The sequence below is a fragment of the Triticum aestivum genome, chromosome 2D (genome assembly GCF_018294505.1).
Source record: "Triticum aestivum cultivar Chinese Spring chromosome 2D, IWGSC CS RefSeq v2.1, whole genome shotgun sequence".
NCBI classification, from domain to species: domain Eukaryota; kingdom Viridiplantae; phylum Streptophyta; class Magnoliopsida; order Poales; family Poaceae; genus Triticum; species Triticum aestivum.
The window spans coordinates 588,347,731-588,365,337 of NC_057799.1; the positions used below are offsets into that span (position 1 = coordinate 588,347,731).

Below are 17,607 nucleotides of genomic sequence, written 5' to 3' on the forward strand. Positions count from 1 at the left end.
GATCAACAATTTGACCATACTAGTAACTTTTACATACAACTAACTTGGAGTTTTGGAAATATCTGGTTGTTTACATACCATGGAATACAAGTGTGGTTGAAATCATATTTCGCTCATCAGTATCTTAGGATACTGACTCTTTCGATGTGAAATTGACAAGAAACTCTTATTGACATTTTACGTACTAAACTGCTTTAGTATTCTGTCAATATGTATTTTGGCTAAGTCCGATTAGTGATGTCTACTACGCAACCTTCTCTTGTAGACTCATGTTGGGCCTCCAAGCGCAGAGTTTTGTAGGACAGTAGCAAATTTCCCTCAAGTGGATGACCTAAGGTTTATCAATCCGTGAGAGGCATAGGATGAAGACGGTCTCTCTCAAACAACCCTGCAACCAAATAATATAGAGTCTCTTGTGTCCCCAACACACCCAATACAATGGTAAATTGTATAGGTGCACTAGTTCGGCAATGAAATGGTGATACAAGTATAATATGGATAGTAGATATAGGTTTTTGTAATCTGAAAATATAAAAACAGCAAGGTAGCAAGTGATAAAACGGAGCATAAACGGTATTGCAATGCTTGAAAACGAGGCTTAGGGTTCATACTTTCACTAGTGCATGTTGCGTTAATGCCCAGCTACCCGACCCTGCTGCTTCCCACGCTTCTGCAACCATTCCTTCCTAAGCTTCATGTCTCGTCCACGCTTCTTCGTATCGGAACTACCTCTCTCCTCACAAGCCACGCAGCGGAGCTGTCTCCAAGGCGGGTATTAGTAAGGCCATACGGTCTGATTCTTATGTGACAACATGCTCCACGGTCGTCTCCGGGAACAAGGCCAAGAAACCATCGTTGCATGTCCCCCGGTCTAGCCTGACCTGAACATTTCTATCTCCATCTTGCTTGTTATCCCATGTGTAAGGGTACCCCGAGAATCCTAGGTCCACCATGCCACAGTCAGGCAGGCAGTCCCTAAAATCCTCCATCTGTGAAAATGTTCTCAAGTTGCCCCCCCCCCCCTCGCTGGTCTTTTGAAACATTGCTTCCTTAAAGTCACCTGCACACAACCGTGGAAGGTTGTCCTGGCTTCTGAGGTATCTGATAGCATCCCATGAATTCTTTCGGAGGTCGTGCGTGGCTCCCCGTAGAAACCAGTGAATCTACATGGCTTGCCGTCAAGCACAATCTCTGCATCAATGAAATATTAGCACCAGTGCCTCACTGTAACCTGCAGATGATCTCTCCACCACAAAGCTAATCCTCCACTTCTACCCACATAATCCATTGCCACATCATTTTTGAACCCAAGACTCCACTTGAGTCTCTCCATCGCTCTCGCCGTTTTTTTGGTCTCGCTCAGAAATACCACCGCTGGGTTGTACGACCCAATCAGGTCTCGAAGCTTGCCCACTGTGGAGTCCAACCCCAGTCCTCGACAGTTTTAGGCCAGGCAACTCATTGGTCCCGGCAGCCCTGATCCGCAGGATCCGCCGATGCATCATTTGGATCGGGTGGACTTGCTTCCTTATAATGCAGGAGTACTACGCGAGTGGATCCGACGCAGCCATGGCAACGAGCGGCAGCAGGCTGGACCGCGTTGCAGCAGATAGCAGATCTGAATGTGAGAGAAGTTTAATGCCTCTTCGATGTAGTACTCTATTAGGTAAAGCTTCAATTAGGAACAGTGGTTGTACGGAGAAAACACTAGTGGGGTTTTTTTTTGACGAAAAAAACACTAGTGGTCGCATCAATAATTCTACACCTACGGGCCTGTTACGTAATCACTAGATGCCAAAGTTTCAAAAAAAATCGCCAGGTGCCATGATGCTTTCGTAAGGTGCTTAAGTAAAAAAAAAAAACGTAAGTGTGGCAAAGCTCGGGTGGCATAGTATAAAATTGGTTAGATGTTTGTGGGTAGGCATGGTGCAGCATAGTGCAGGACTTGCCAATACCCAGTCGATTCCACGCACAGATCATGGAAATGGAGTAGCTGTCTTGTGATGCCTACATGCGGCAAATCATATCTGTGCAGCTAGCGTAATCAATTCAGTCGTCGATACGGATGCCAAAAGAACTTGCCATGCGGATGCGGATGCACATCTCCATTTTTCAATTTGATTTGATACGCATGATTCACTCGTTGGGCGCTACAGTGGATTAGGTGTGTGTGTACTGTGGGGCATTTGATGAACGCAGATGCCCACAGGCCTATAAGTAGCACGTGGTCAAGCTCAGCACCACACTCGTTGGGCGCCAAGCGAATTAATCCAGAGCATTGCCAACACCACGCTCGCTCCGCGACGTACGCGCGGTGATGTCCACCACCGAGGTGCTCCTCGCCGGCCCGGGCAGTGTCGGCGGCGGCGAGCGCCTGAGCATCGACGACGCGCTGGCGCTGCACGCGGGGGAGTTCGGGCGGTGGCAGCTGCGGCACTTCCTGCTGGTGACGGCGGCGTGGATTCTGGAGGCGATGCACACCATGGTCATGGTCTTCGCCGACCGCGAGCCGGCCATGTCGTGCCCCGCGGGGGACGGCCGGTGCGGCGACCGCTGCGCCGGCGCCGCGGCCGGGTGGGAGTGGGACCAGGGGAGCGGCTCCTCGACGGTGGCCGAGTGGGGACTCGTCTGCGGCGAGAGCTACAAGGTCGGCCTCGTCCATGCTCTCTATTTCGCCAGCGCCATGATCGGTACGTACGTACGATACTGCTGTGCTCCCGTCGGTGATCTATTATGTGGATGATTCCGCCGTTTTGATGCTCCCGTATAGCCGTTACTCTACATCACATGCTGTCTGCCTCAGTCATTCGAATCACTGGATCGACGCATTACTAGTTCAAGAGGATAGTTGTAGTTGTATTGTAAACTTGCTGATCGTGATGCTCTGGAGGTGCTGCTTGGGATGGTTTGAGCCTCTGCCGTTTCCTTATCACCGCAAAACTCGGACGCCCAAGCTCAATCTTAGCAGCGTTTCTTCTTTTGGTAGTGGGTTGTTGGCCTGCGTGCCGTGAACTATGTTGGCCTGCGTGCCTAGGTTTGTGGCCTGATACTCTATTTGCTCATCTCTTTTCGTGGTTGCTTTAGCGTCTGTTATACTCTTGGTGGTGGTTTTATTTATAAAGTCGGGCATATATACTTTTTCTCTAAAAAAAGTTAAACCGCAACTAGATCAGTAACGTATGTGTTACTAGTATGTGGAGCAAGTAATGTTGATTTTATTTAGAGTAGCAAATTGACGTTTACAACTCCACAACTATTAGTACTCATAATCTGAGCATTGGCTTATACTTTGCACCAATTTGAGCTCTCTTCATTAGAAAAAGAGAGCTAGATTACAATCCAAGAGCTACATTACGAGTCAATAAAATACACCCCTTTGTCGAAAAAAGTTTGGTCAAACTGTTTATTTATTTATCAATTTATTTTGCATTGTTGTTTCATGTACTTAACCATATGGTTGGCTTGTTGCAGGCGCTGGCATCTTTGGACACTTATCAGACTCTTCTCTAGGTCGGAAGGGATCCCTCTTGGCGGTGTGCTCCCTCAATGCCATTTTCGGCCTCCTCACCGCGCTCTCCCCCAACTATTGGGCCTACGTGGCCTTGCGCATCCTCACGGGCTTTAGCGCTGGCAGCATTTGCCTTTGCTCCTTCATCCTTGCCACAGAGCCCGTAGGGCCCTCCTATCGTGGCGTTGTTGGCATGTCGACATGTTATTTCTTCTCCGGCGGCATCGCGATCCTTGCCGGCATCGCCGCGATGTTCCAGTCCTCCTGGCGCCTCCTCTATGTCGTGACCTCCATGCCCTCCCTCGTCTTCGTGCTCACCATCATGCCGTTCGTCTCTGAGTCCCCACGTTGGTACCTTGTGCGGAGGCGCGCCGAGGATGCAATGCGCGTCATACGAGACATTGCGTCCACCAATCGAAAGAGCATCCCAGATGGCATCACACTCAAGATCGACAATGAGGATGACATCAACAAGAATATCGAGGAGTCGTCGTCAATCCTAGACGTGTTTCGGTCACGAACGACGCGGGGCAGGCTGGTGCTGTCAGTGCTCATCAGTTTCCTTTGTTCGGTAGTATACTACGGGCTGAGCCTCAATGTGGTCAATCTAAAGATTAACCTTTACATCAGTGTGGCTGTTAACTCTCTCGCCGAAATGCCCGCATTTCTTCTCACTACGGTGCTCCTCCAACACTTGGGTCGGAAGCCACTCGCCATTGGCTCGATGCTTCTCAGCGGTGTTTTCTGTACATCTGCCAGTCTTATTACCGGCGTCGGTGCCATGAGGTAATTAAATCCTTCTTGTTTTTGCATGTACGTGACATGATGAGTTAGAAGATTTGCTTTAACCGTAGACAATTGCATGTCATTGTAGGGCGCTGAGGATGGCATGTGGGGTGGTAGGAATCTTCGGAATGGCCGCGACATATAACCTATTGGTTGTATACACAGCAGAGTTGTTCCCTACGACGGTGCGTACTGCGGCGATGGGATGTACGTTACAAGCTTCCAAGATGGGTGCCATACTAGCACCCATGGTAGTGTTACTCGGGGAGCGGATGCCATTCGCGGTGTTTGGCATGTTGGGTATCATCGGTGGGCTACTCGTGTTCTGCCTCCCAGAGACTATGCACAAGCCATTGTATGACACCATGTTCGGGTTGGAGAAGGGCGAGGGAGAATTTGTAAATAAAGGGGAAATTACAAGAGGAAACTCCGAAATTTGACCAGCTTTCATAAGCACTTTCTCCATAAGTAGACCCAAAGATATTACCAATGGAACCATGTTGCACACAAAGAGCGAGGCGTGTTGGTTTTCTCATATGCATTACTATGTTTGCATCTGCTAGTGGATATACTCTTACTTTTAAAGATTTTAGTAGAGGGTTTCTATTTGTAGTATGATTCTACTTTTGTGTGCCCGCACAAGATATTTTTGTGGGTATTTTTTTTTTTGTCCTAACATCACCCCACACTAGTTTGTTGTTGGAAAAGGCTAGCTTCCAAAATCTGCCTAGCAGTAACATAGCAGTTCAAGAGTAAAATCATTCGATTTATCAAATAACCATAAATAAATCTTCTTAGGTCTATTGTCTACATAATACATGTCAAACGAATGTCACGATGCCTTCACTTGTCTATGCGCTTATTTGTGATACAAATTTTCAAGATGTTATCAATTAACCAAAGGATACTTGTGATGACTAAAAACATACTTTATTCCATACTGATCTTCGGAGGCAATTTTTTCTTGAATTTGCCTCACACTTCAAAATTATGAAATAGGTTGTTGGAATGGAGTATCTTTATGTCCCTAAGGATTTATGTTTAACATATTAGGGTATTGGGACGATGTTCTACTTGCCGTACTATCAAAGGGATCTCCAAACCAGCAACATATTATTTGGACACCAAAATTAATGCTAAAATAACATATTGCAGTAAGACAAGGATCATTGATAAAAACAATGACAAACCTACGAGAGTGTTGGGACGTAGTAGGTACCTAAGGGCATCTATAGCAGATCCAAATGAATTAATCCCCATCTTCTCCCCCATCCTCTAAAAAGTTATTTTTAGGGGACTAAATTTTTCTTAGTTACCAGATTCTCCCAAAGCAGCATGTGGCCGTGCGTGCGTGCGTGCGTCCGTGTGTTGTCTGTCCACTGACGAGCCACTCTGGCTCGTATCCAAGTGCTTCGGCGTCGACATCTCTCCACGTGCTACTCGCTGGTCCTCGACGTCTACGGCGCCATCTGCTCCATCCTCATGCATCAGTTCCTCCGGTGGCCGGACCGCGGCTCTGTTGCTATCGCCGTCGTCAAGTCCATCTCCGACATGCCTGACGTGGTGGGTGTCATGGAGGGGATTATGGCCGGGTCTTGTGTTTGCGGTGGCACGACCTACTCCCTCGCCCACTGGGGCCTCGTCCCTACACCCACCAGAACATTGCCTGGATGGTTCACACCTTCAAGGAGAAGGTCAGCGACTTTTGGCAGGTGGTAGAGGATGCCTTCGCAGCGCTCAAGAGCCGGTGGTGTGCCTGCAAAAGTGCACGAAGGTGAAGCACTGGGACCCCCCTGGTGCTCGGTGCCTGCTACGTGTTGCACAAATCTACGAGGTCGGAGGGGAGACCATGTCGGCGGAGCCGAATTCGTCGGGACTGATGGGATTCCGACACTGGTGAGGGTGGCCGAAGGTGCGGGGCAAGCGAAGGATCAAGTTTTCTAGGTCATCGGAGCAGCGACAGACCTCCGGCGTTGCGGGTTGATGTAGTGGCGACGTGGTTAGACGAGAGCTAAATTTTTGGGAGTGGTGGAGTGGGAGTATCCTCCATTTTCAATGAGATGTGTCTCTCACGACAATATAGGCTAGAGTTGAAATTTTTGCGGGATAGAAGGCTACATTTTTTGGGAATTAACGATTATGGGATATGCTAGCTAGTGCTTAATTCCCCAAAGAAAAGAATCCCCCTGGCATATATAGGTTTTTGGGCATCCGCTAGAGATGCCCTAATATACTAGCCAACCCCTAACACATTTTTTATGACATGGATTGATACAAAAAAAGGGATAATTGGTTTTATACCCTTAGTTGTGTCCCCCTCGTCAGGATTGCCCCTAACTTCTGAAAACACGTGGTCTTGCCCAACCCATTTTGATCATCTTGTACTTTTGCCCTTTGACCGTTTGACCGTCACTTTGAAAACTTCATAACTATTTCATACTAAATCAGAAAAATGCAAAAAAGATACCAAAATGTTCGGAAAAACATCAAATATATGTCAATGTCACTTGCATTCATGACAAAAGTGTTGGTAAGTGCCCATCCGAGTTTTAGCTCTTACGATACCACCATGAACAGTGAAATCTAAAAAGAAATCAAAAAATTCAAAAAAAAATTGTGGCAAAGAATGATAAATGTTTTAAGTGCTTGCCAAGTTTCATCAGGGAATGACACCCAGTCTCCGCCAATGGATTTCCGCAAGATGAGATGCTATGTAAGAGAGGAGACACGTCAAGATGAGATGGAGGCACGTAAGCTCAAAATTCCAAAGCGTCAGAGGACAACTGACTGCATAACTGAGGAGAATCAGTCCATCATGTTGGATCCGAACCCAATAGATAATGTGGCGCGAGCATTTTGGGACAAGCGTGTGTGGTGTCATGCACTCCATGAATCTCGAAGAAGGGGACAATGCACACGCCAGAGAAAGGAACGGTGCACACGCCGGCAACTCGTGATATGTATATGTTGTCGGTTAAATGTTTTTGTTCATCAACTTGTAAAAAACTATGTGCATGTTTACATGATGTGCTAAACATTTAAAATTCGAAGGGAATCAAATTGTCTGAATGAACAAACAAATTATTTTACAAAGGCTGGGATACGACAACATTGAGTTTGCGTGCCGCCTGCCGGTCTCCAAATATATATGGAGGGCTCTATATGTGTTGTGACAACGGACGATATGGCAACTCTGGTAGAGTTTCTCTTATGATTGAGTGTCCCACTAGGAGAAAACAGGGCTTTGGTTGGGGCCTGGCCAGCCCATTAGTCCTAGTTCAGTCACGAACCGGGACCCATGAGGGGCATATGTCCCGGTTCGTGCGCCCAGGGAGCCGGCCGGGCCTCGTGGGGCATTTGTCCCGGTTCGTCTGGACCCATTTGTCCCGGTTCCAGGCACTAACCAGGACCCATGAGGTGGCTATATATACCCCCTCGCCTCAGCAGAGCACTCCACACTGCTCTGTTTTTTCTGGCCGGCGAGGGAAGAGCTTTATGGTGCTCTAGCTCACCTCCTATGCACATGAGGTGTTCAATGAAATGCCCGAGCCACACTAGTTAAGCTTTCTCCTCTCGAAGCTTGACTTCCAAGATCCATTTTCCCCGAGATTTGTCAAGGTTTAGCGGTCCGTCACGTCCCGTCCCCGTCTTCACCGCGGTCGATCGCCGGCGCCGATCTCGTCGCCGGCGCCACCGTGGTGAGCCTCTTGTTCTTATCTTCTTTCTGAAAGAAAAAAATTCTTACTTTAGATAGATAGTTGTCTAATTTTCTTACTTTTGTTATTGCTTGTTATTATATAGTGCGATGGTTTTGGTATCCACCCCCATCGGCCCTCGTCCTGTCTATGATTCGGATGTGGTATATATTATCTTTTATAACTATTTGGTTCATTTATTGTTTATGACAATTATGCCGACCAATGTGACATAGATTTTATTTATCTAGGAGGTATGTGAACCGGAAATTCCAACCGACCCTATTGTCGAGAGGTTAAATTTAGTTGAAGAAGAAAACAATTATTTGAAGGAAAAATAAAAAAAATTGAGGAGGAGGAGATGATATTGGAGTTGCATGTTGCGGATGTCGTCGATGATCACAAGATCAAGATGGACGCAATGCGTTTGAAGATTAAAAAGATTAGAAAATATGCCATTCATACTGAGGCTTGCTATCATTATGCCGTTGGATCAATTGTTACCTTGGTTGCGATTATGATCGCATTTGTTGTTGCATTGAAATGTTTTACATAGTTTCAATGTATGGTTTAATTAGATGCTCTGGAGAGCTATATGTTGTTCAATGAGAACTATGTATGTACTTTGGTTTTACTGTGATGATGAAGTTCTATTAATTTGGTCACTTATCTATCCATGATGTTCTGTATTGGTTTTTGACACACTTAATTATATATAATGCACGCAGATGAACAGACAATGGATGTACGGTGGCAGACATACCTCCGAGTACATTAAGGGCGTGCATAATTTTCTCGAAGTGGCTGAGGCAAACAAGCAGAATGGTTTTATGTGTTGTCCATGCCCTATATGTGGGAATACGAAGTCTTACTCTGACCGGAAAATCCTTCACAGCCACCTGCTTTATAAGGGTTTCATGCCACACTATAATGTTTGGACCAGGCACGGAGAAATAGGGGTTATGATGGAAGACAGCGAAGAAGAAGAGGACGATGACAACTATGTGCCCCCGGAATACGGTGATGCTGCAACGGGGGAAGCTGTTGAAGATCAAGAGGAATCAGACAATATTGTGCCCGATGATGATCTCCGACGGGTCATTGTTGATGCAAGGAGACAGTGCGAAAGTCAAAAGGAGAAGTTGAAGTTCGATCGCATGTTAGAGGATCACAAAAAAGGGTTGTACCCCAATTGCGAAGATGGCAACACAAAGCTCGGTACCGTACTGGAATTGCTGTAGTGGAAGGCAGAGAATGTTGTGCCTGACAAAGGATTTGAGAAGCTACTATTGAAGAAGAAGCTTCCAAAGGATAATGAATTGCCCGACAGTACGTACGCAGCAAAGAAGGTCGTATGCCCTCTAGGATTGGAGGTGCAGAAGATACATGCATGCCCTAATGACTGCATCCTCTACCGCGGTGCATAAGAGGATTTGAATGCATGCCCGGTATGCGGTGCATTGCGGTATAAGATCAGACGAGATGACCCTGGTGATGTTGACGGCGAGCCCCCCAGGAAGAGGGTTCCTGCGAAGGTGATGTGGTATGCTCCTATAATACCATGGTTGAAACATCTGTTCAGAAACGAAGAGCATGCCAAGTTGATGTGATGGCACAGTGAGGACCGTAAGAAAGACGGGAAGTTGAGAGCACCCGCTGACGGGTCGCAGTGGAGAAAAATCGAGAGAAAGTACCGGGCTGAGTTTGCAGGTGACCCAAGGAAAGTATGGTTTGGTTTAAGCGCGGATAGCATTAATCCTTTCGGGGAGCAGAGAAGCAATCACAGCACCTGGCCCGTGACGCTATGTATGTATAACCTTCCTTCTTGGATGTGCATGAAGCGGAAGTTCATTATGATGCCAGTTCTCATCCAAGACCCTAAGCAACCCGGCAACGACATTGATGTGTACCTAAGGCCATTATTTGAAGAACTTTTACAGCTGTGGAATGGAAACGGTGTACGTGTGTGGGATGAGCACAAACAGGAGGAATTTAACCTGCACGCATTGCTGTTTGTAACCATCAACGATTGGCCCGCTCTCAGTAACCTTTCAGGACAGACAAACAAGGGATACCACACATGCACACACGGTTTAGCTGACACCGAAAGTATATACCTGAACAAATGCAGGAAGAATGTGTACCTGGGCCATCGTCGATTTCTTCTGACCAACCATCAATGTCGAAAGAAAGGCAAGCATTTCAAAGGCGAGGCAGATCACTGGAAGAAGCCCGCCATGCGTACCGGTGATCACGTACTTGCTATGGTCAATGATTTACACGTAATCTTTGGAAAGGGTCCCGGCGGACTATTTGTTCCGAATGACGCTGAGGGACGCGCACCCATGTGGAAGAAGAAATCTATACTTTGGGACCTACCCTACTGGAAAGACCTAGAGGTCCGCTCTTTAATCGACGTGATGCACGTGACGAAGAACCTTTGCGTGAAACTGCTAGGCTTCTTGGGCGTGTATGGGAAGATAAAAGATACACCGGAGGCACGGGAGGACCTGCAACGTTTGCACGAAAAAGACGGCATGCCTCCAAAGCAGTATGAAGGTCCTGCCAGCTACGCTCTTACCAAAGAAGAGAAGGAAATCTTCTTTGAATGCCTGCTCAGTATGAAGGTCCTGTCTGGCTTCTCGTCGAATATAAAGGTAATAATAAATATGCCAGAGAAAAAGTTCCAGAACCTAAAGTCTCATGACTGCCACGTGATTATGACGCAACTGCTTCCGGTTGCATTGATGAGGCTTCTACCGGAAAACGTCCGATTAGCCATTGTGAAGCTATGTGCATACCTCAATGCAATCTCTCAGAAGGTGATCGATCCAGAAATCATACCAAGGCTAAGGAGTGATGTGGCGCAATGTCTTGTCAGTTTCGAGCTGGTGTTCCCACCATCATTCTTCAATATCATGACACACGTCCTAGTTCATCTAGTCGACGAGATTGTCATTCTCGGCCCCGTATTTCTACACAATATGTTTCCCTTTGGGAGGTTCATGGGAGTCCTAAAGAAATATGTCTGTAACCGCGCTAGGCCAGAAGGAAACATCTCCATGGGCCATCAAACAGAGGATGTCATTGGGTTTTGTGTTGACTTCATTCCTGGCCTTAAGAAGATTGGTCTCCCTAAATCGCGGTATGGGGGAGACTGACTGGAAAAGGCACGCTTGGAGGGGACTCAATAATATGCAGGGACGGGCATTCTTGGTCTCACGCACACTACACAGTTCTACAGAACTCTACCTTAGTGACCCCGTATATCGATGAACACAAGAACAGTCTGCGCTCCAAACACCCGGAGCAGTGTGACGACTAGATTACATGTGAACACATCAGGACTTTTGGCAGTTGGTTGGAAACACATCTCAGAGGTGACAACGCTGTTTGTGATGAGCTGTACTCGTTGTCCAGGGGACCATCTTCGACTGTATTGATTTACAAAGGATACGAGATAAATGGGAATACATTTTACACGATCGCCCAAGATCAAAAGAGCACCAACCAAAACAGTGGTGTCCGCTTTGATGCAGCAACCAAGAGGGGAAAGGACACATATTATGGTTACATAGTGGACATATGGGAACTTGACTACGGACATGATTTTAAGGTCCCTTTGTTTAAGTGCAAATGGGTCAATCTGCTAGGAGGCGGGTACAGGTAGACCCACAGTATGGAATGACAACAGTGGATCTAAACAATCTTGGGTACACAGACGAACCGTTCGTCCTAGCCAATGATGTGGCGCAGGTTTTCTATGTGAAGGACATGTCTACCAAACCGAGAAAAAGAAAAGATAAGGAAGCGAACACATCATACGATGAGCCAAAGCGCCACATAGTTCTTTCAGGAAAAAGAGACATCGTGGGAGTGGAGGGCAAGACAGACATGTCCGAAGATTATGAAAAGTTTCATGAAATTTCTCCCTTCAAAGTCAAGGCTGACCCAAGCACCCTGATAAACGATGAAGATTATCCATGGTTACGGCGCAATAAGCAAAGGACTCAAGCGAAGAAAAGGTGAAGACTTTCTCTCCACAACTATTATGATGATGCCTTTGATCTAGAACATCAGTGTAGTTACATGTGAAGAAATGAAATGCCTGTTGTAACAGACGAGTTTCCGTATGAAACCATGATACCTCGAAACAGATTGTCCGTTTTGTACACGAAGTGCATCCAATTTTTGTCGTAACCATCTCAACTTTTTAGCACATGCTATGTGGGTGAAATGATGATGCCATGCCAACTTTCAACCTTTTCAGAGTTCATTTGAAATGCTTTTCAATTTCAGGGTCATATAGCTCAAAAAATCAGTAAATGCATGAAAAATAACAAATGAGGTCAGAAAGGGTTGAAAATTGATGACGTGGCTTTGCATGGTGCATACTGAACGCAAAAAAAGTCCGGAGTTTTAATAAGTTATTAAAAATAAAAGAGAGGCGCAATGCTCACCTGCACGTTGCTTAGCTTCAGGCCTTGAGAAACTACACATACCTCCGTGCAGTCTACACCATTTCAAGGCCTCAAGCTAAGCAACATGTAGGTGAGCATTGCGTCTCTCCTTCATCGTCTCTGCACTCAGGGCTTATAAACCACTGCGAGTGCCTCTCGCTTGGCGAGGTGGGACTAAAAGACAGCTGCAGAAAGAATCAATTAAAAAACTCTATTACCGGTTCATGCCACGAACCGGTACTAAAGGTGCTCGTGGGGCACCAGGCTTAGAACCGGTACTAAATGAAATGCCTTTGTAACAGCCTTAGAACCGGTACTAAAGGAATCAACTAAAAAGCTTTTATAAACCTCTAGTGTTATTGAAACTAAAATTATATAAAATTTATGCAACTAAAATTATCAAAGTATTTTCTGTTAAAAACATTAAAAGCAAAAAAGAATTTTCATAAAATAAATATATAAGAAAAAAAGAAAATAAAATAAATAAGTAGAAACAAAATAAACTTTAATAAATAAGTAGAAACAAAATAAGATAAACTTTAATAAAATAAATAAGTAGAAACAAAATAAAATAAACTTTTATAAAATAAATAATTAGAAACAAAATAAAATAAAATAAAATAAACTTTAATAAAATAAATAAAAATAGCAACAGTAAGTATTTTGTTGTAAGTAGAAACAAAATCAAAAAATAAAGCAAAAAAGAAAATAAAAAACATGAAAAAAATTAGAAAAATGCCACCTACTGGGCCACCATGGCGTGAATACGACTAGAAACCCAGCTAGTTGGGCCAGGATTCAGGCCCGCAGAAGGCCCAGCAGGCCCACAGGCATATCAGTGTCGGATTAGGCCCATAGGTCTGCAGTTTAGAGTTCGAGAGGGAAGAGGCGGCGCAGCTTATAAACAGGTGCGGGGCGCTCTCAAATAGCGAGGTGGGACTAAACTCCCACCACCACGCCGCTGTGCAAGGCCATTTGTCCCAGTTCGTGGCACGAACCGGGACCAATGCCACCCTTTGGTCCCGGTTCGTGGCACCAACCGGGACCAATGCCCCCCCTTTTAGTCCCGGTTGGTACCACCAACCGGGACCAAAGGTCTCTGCTTCCCGCCCTTTGGGCTACTGAAAAGAGACCTTTGGTCCCGGTTGGCGGCACGAACCAGGACCAATGCTCTGACTATATAGTCAACACTTGTGAAATTTTTGTTTTAGTTAGTTCTTCGATCCCTCCGAACGCCACCCAGCTGCCCTTCTACCCCGCCGTCGCCGCGCGCCGCCTCGACGCCGTCGTCGCCCTGCGCCGCCACGACGCCGTCGCTGCCCCGCGCCGCCCCGACGCCGTAACCGCCCCGCGCCACCCCTGCCCCGACGCCGTCGCCGCGCCGCGCCGCGCCGCGCTACGGTCCGGCGGCCTTTCTTTGATGTTTTTTTGTTCATATGATGTTTTTGTTCATTTGATCATATGATTTTTTTGTGCATATGATGTTTTTTTCATATATTTATTATTATTTTATTTAGGTTGTTAGTAGATATCGATTTTAGGTTAGTGTAGAGGAAACAGTAAAACAAGGAAAAGGAAGAAAAGAGGAAGAAGGAAGAAGAAAAAGAAGGAGAGAAAAAAGGAAAATAAGAAGAGGAAGAAGGAGAAGAAGAGGAGAAATAAATAAGAAGAGGAAAAAAGAAGAAAAAAAGAGGAGAAGAAGAAAGGAATAGAGGAGAAGAAGAAAAAATAGAAAATATTCTTTTTTTTCTTCTTCTCCTCTATTCCTTTCTTCTTCTCCTATTTTTTCTTCTTTTTTTCTTCTTTTTTTTCTTCGATCTTCTCCTCTATTCCTTTCTTCTTCTCCTCTTTTTTTTCTTCTTCTTTCTCTTCTTATTTTTTATCGGGTATGTCATTGTCGATATACCCCCTCCCTGAAAACTTCGACATGAGGGGGGAGGGGTCGCCGAGGGTTCGAGGGGTGAGGGTCGGGAACTAGCTAGGGTAGAGGGTCGAGGGTCACCGAGGGGTCGAGGGTCGCCGAGGGTTCGAGGATCGAGGGGTCGAGGGGCCGAGGGTTCGAGGGTCACGGGTCGTCGAGGGTCGAGGGTCGAGGATTGCCGAGGGGTCAAGAGGTTGCCTAGTGTCAAAGTATTGAAGAAATACATGGCTTCATCATTAGCCAGAAGTAACCGGGGCATTATGGTACGAAGTTCTCCAAAATTATTCTGGAACGGAGCCCCGGATAGAATAATCCGCCTTTTGGTACGAATTTCAGCAAAGGCCTTCCAAATAGCAATATTCGGAAGGCTCTTGCTGAACTTTGTACCAAAAAGCAAATTATCCTATCTGGGACTCCGTTCCAAAACAACTTTGAAGAGCTTCGTACCATTATGCGCCTATCATTTCCGGCTAATGATGAAGTCATGGTTTTCTTGAATTCTTTGACACTAGACAACGTGACATATAGAAGGGTAGATGAGATCAGGAAAAATATAGACCATTTTCTGCACATCCAGAATGGCGCCATTTTGTTAAATCCCTTGTTGGTCCGGACGTCGGACAATCATGAGAGAGGCGATCCGGCCCAAACCCTAGAAGCGCTGCCGAGGCCACCCAAATTTACCAAGTTAAAAGAGCGTTGTCGTCGAGGCCACCCAAACCCTAGAAGTGTTGCCGAGGCCACCCCAAACCCTAGAGAAGCGTCGAGGCCACTAATATGATTCCTTGTTATGATTAGCTAGCTAGGTCTACGTTTGCCACTAATATATCCATCTGTCATATTTTGTATAATAATTGCCATGTCGTAATATTTGCAGAAACTATGGAGCACCGAGACTTGGAAACAGAACAGGTGTTGGGGGACATAATCGCAGCTGGAGGTGATGTCTCATACTATCTCAACGACACCGATGGTCTGGAAGGAGAGGGTGAAGCAGGCTATGGTGATCGAACAATGGAGGAGGAAGGACATGATTATGATGGCTCCGGTGACCGAATGCTGGTGGAAGAAGCACACCGTGATGATGGCTCCGATGACTGAACGGAGTCCGGCCAGGTATATATATTAATTAAGCCTGTGCTGACTATAGCTAATTGATGCATTAATTGTTTTGATATGTGCACATATTAACTCTCTTCTTTCTTCTTTTCTAGCCCTCCGGATCGAGCCAAACTTCTGTAACGAGACGAGGCCCGAAGAAAAAGTTGCGCTAGGATGAAAGGTTCGTGATCACAGAAATCGCGCGCGATGGCCAACCGATTGCACCCATCCGGACCAAGGAAGCATTTTCTGCTCAGTGCAGGGTTCTTGTTAGGGACATGATCCCGATCAGCATGCACCAATGGTATAAGCCTAAGAACAAAGACCCTGGGGTGTCTTATGTCAACGATAGGCAGAAAGCTGATCTTTGGACCGCGCTAAAGGAAAATTTCACCCTATCGCCAGAGGAGGATCGGGAGAAGCCAGTTATAGAGCCATTGGTCAAGGCTCATGCTCTTAAGAAGATGGCAGATCTATTCAGGAGGTGGAAGAATGAGCTGAAAACAACGTTTGTCGACAAAGACAAGACTCCAGAATTCACCGGCCAGTTTGAGAAGATCAGAGATCACTGGGACGCATTTGTGGCCCACAAGACATCGGAGAAGAGTAAGAAGATGTTAGCGACAAACAAGAAAAATGCTGCAAAGAAGGAGCATCACCATCGCACGGGGTCAGGTGGCTACCTTAAAGCCCGGCTGTTCTGGGAGAAGGCTGAGAATGACCTGCTTGATAAAGGGGTCGAACCAGAGACATTGAACTGGCCAGACCGTTCAAGGACTTGGTTCTTCGGGGTTGGGGGAACCTTGGACCCTGAAACAGGGAAGTGCGTTTGGACGAACGAGCAACTGCGAATACCCGTCATGAAGCTTCAGGAGTATATCGCCGCAGCGCAGCAAGGGACGTTCATTCTCGATAGAGAGAACGACGAGCTCACAATGGCCCTCGGGAATCCTGAGCACCCTGGACGGACACGAGGCACGCCAGGCTCCGTTTCGTGGAAGGCTGGGTTTCCCGACGCAGGCGGTTACAAAGGCCAGGAGAGGAAGAGGAATGTGGAGCAGAACCAACTGCAGGCGCTGCACCCAAGGGTACAAGCGCTAGAGGAACGAGAAGTAGTTCATAGCAAGCGACCTGCCGAAGCTACCCCGCCATCTCAGCGGAGAAGCAGCATGGCTTCCACCGAGCTGCTTCAGGAGCCTGTCTTCACGGCTCCTGCTAGCTACCACGTGGATGCTATCACGGAGTCTCAAGATTGCCACCTTATGACGCAATGGCAGAACTTCAGAGTCAAGGCGGCTGTCGGCTCTGTTGCACCTCCTGAACCTGGTGCAACTTTTCACTGCCATCCGATTCCAGAAGGATATGATGTTGTGATGGTGGATGAAATAACGGAGGGATTTGAGGAGCTTGAGCTTGACCACCATACCGGTGAAGGGGAGACTCGGCTGGGTTTCTGCTCTGAAGACACCATGTCTATGGCAGAAGGAGCTCATCAACCTTCCGAACTGGACGCCTCCGCCTCCTCCTCCTCCTCCGGCGAGTCAGGGCACTCTGCCTCCTCCTCCGGCGAGTGATCAGGGCACTCTGCCTCCTTCTCCGGCGTGTGGCGGCACTCCGCCTCCTTCTCAGCCAGCGCCGGCGCGTCCGATCAGCCAGCCTCCTCCTCCGCTTCGTCAGCAAGGGCGGAAGAGAGCCGCCGCCGCTCCGGCTGCTCCGGCCGCTCCGGCGTCTAGCAGTACACCCAGAGGCGGGAGGCAATACAAATTCAGTCCATCTCTCAAGCCTCTAGAGAAGTTACCATATGAGATGACCGAGAAGGAAAACGCGGAGATCTGTCAGGCCCAAGTGAGGGACTTCTTTGAAATGCAAAGAGCTAAGAAACATCCACCTCTGGAGGATAAGATCGATCCAGTGAAAGCGAAGCGCACTTTGGATGCCCTGAAGCGACCACCACCATCTCCGCCGCAAACCAACTATGAGCGCATTATTGAAAGGACATATAAGGAAGCGTCCCGGTCGGGAAGTACTTGCAGTGATCGAATGTTAGCCGAACAAAGAAGTGGGAAAAATTCCCCAGCTCGGCGAACAAGCGAACCAATCGTGCCCCCCGCTCAAGGTGTCTAGCGATATCGTCGC

The 17,607-nt window shown here is 47.0% G+C and overlaps 1 protein-coding gene across 1 annotated transcript; it reads left to right on the forward strand.

The window, feature by feature from the left end:
* The first annotated feature begins 2,281 nt into the window (after nucleotides 1-2,281).
* LOC123050186 (organic cation/carnitine transporter 4-like) lies at nucleotides 2,282-4,879 on the forward strand. Its single transcript, XM_044473017.1, has 3 exons — nucleotides 2,282-2,690; nucleotides 3,472-4,294; nucleotides 4,383-4,879. Exons 1-3 carry the CDS (start codon nucleotides 2,318-2,320, stop codon nucleotides 4,732-4,734), a joined length of 1,548 nt encoding a protein of 515 aa, XP_044328952.1. The 5' UTR covers nucleotides 2,282-2,317; the 3' UTR covers nucleotides 4,735-4,879.
* The last annotated feature ends 12,728 nt before the right edge of the window (nucleotides 4,880-17,607 follow it).

Bases quoted from the DNA above. Each gene is read 5' to 3' on its own strand.
- LOC123050186 (XM_044473017.1), top strand. From the start codon at position 2,318: ATGTCCACCACCGAGGTGCTCCTCGCCGGCCCGGGCAGTGTCGGCGGC. The intron at 2,691-3,471 runs GTACGTACGTAC...GGCTTGTTGCAG, and splicing joins TTTCGCCAGCGCCATGATCG to GCGCTGGCATCTTTGGACAC. The intron at 4,295-4,382 runs GTAATTAAATCC...ATGTCATTGTAG, and splicing joins ACCGGCGTCGGTGCCATGAG to GGCGCTGAGGATGGCATGTG.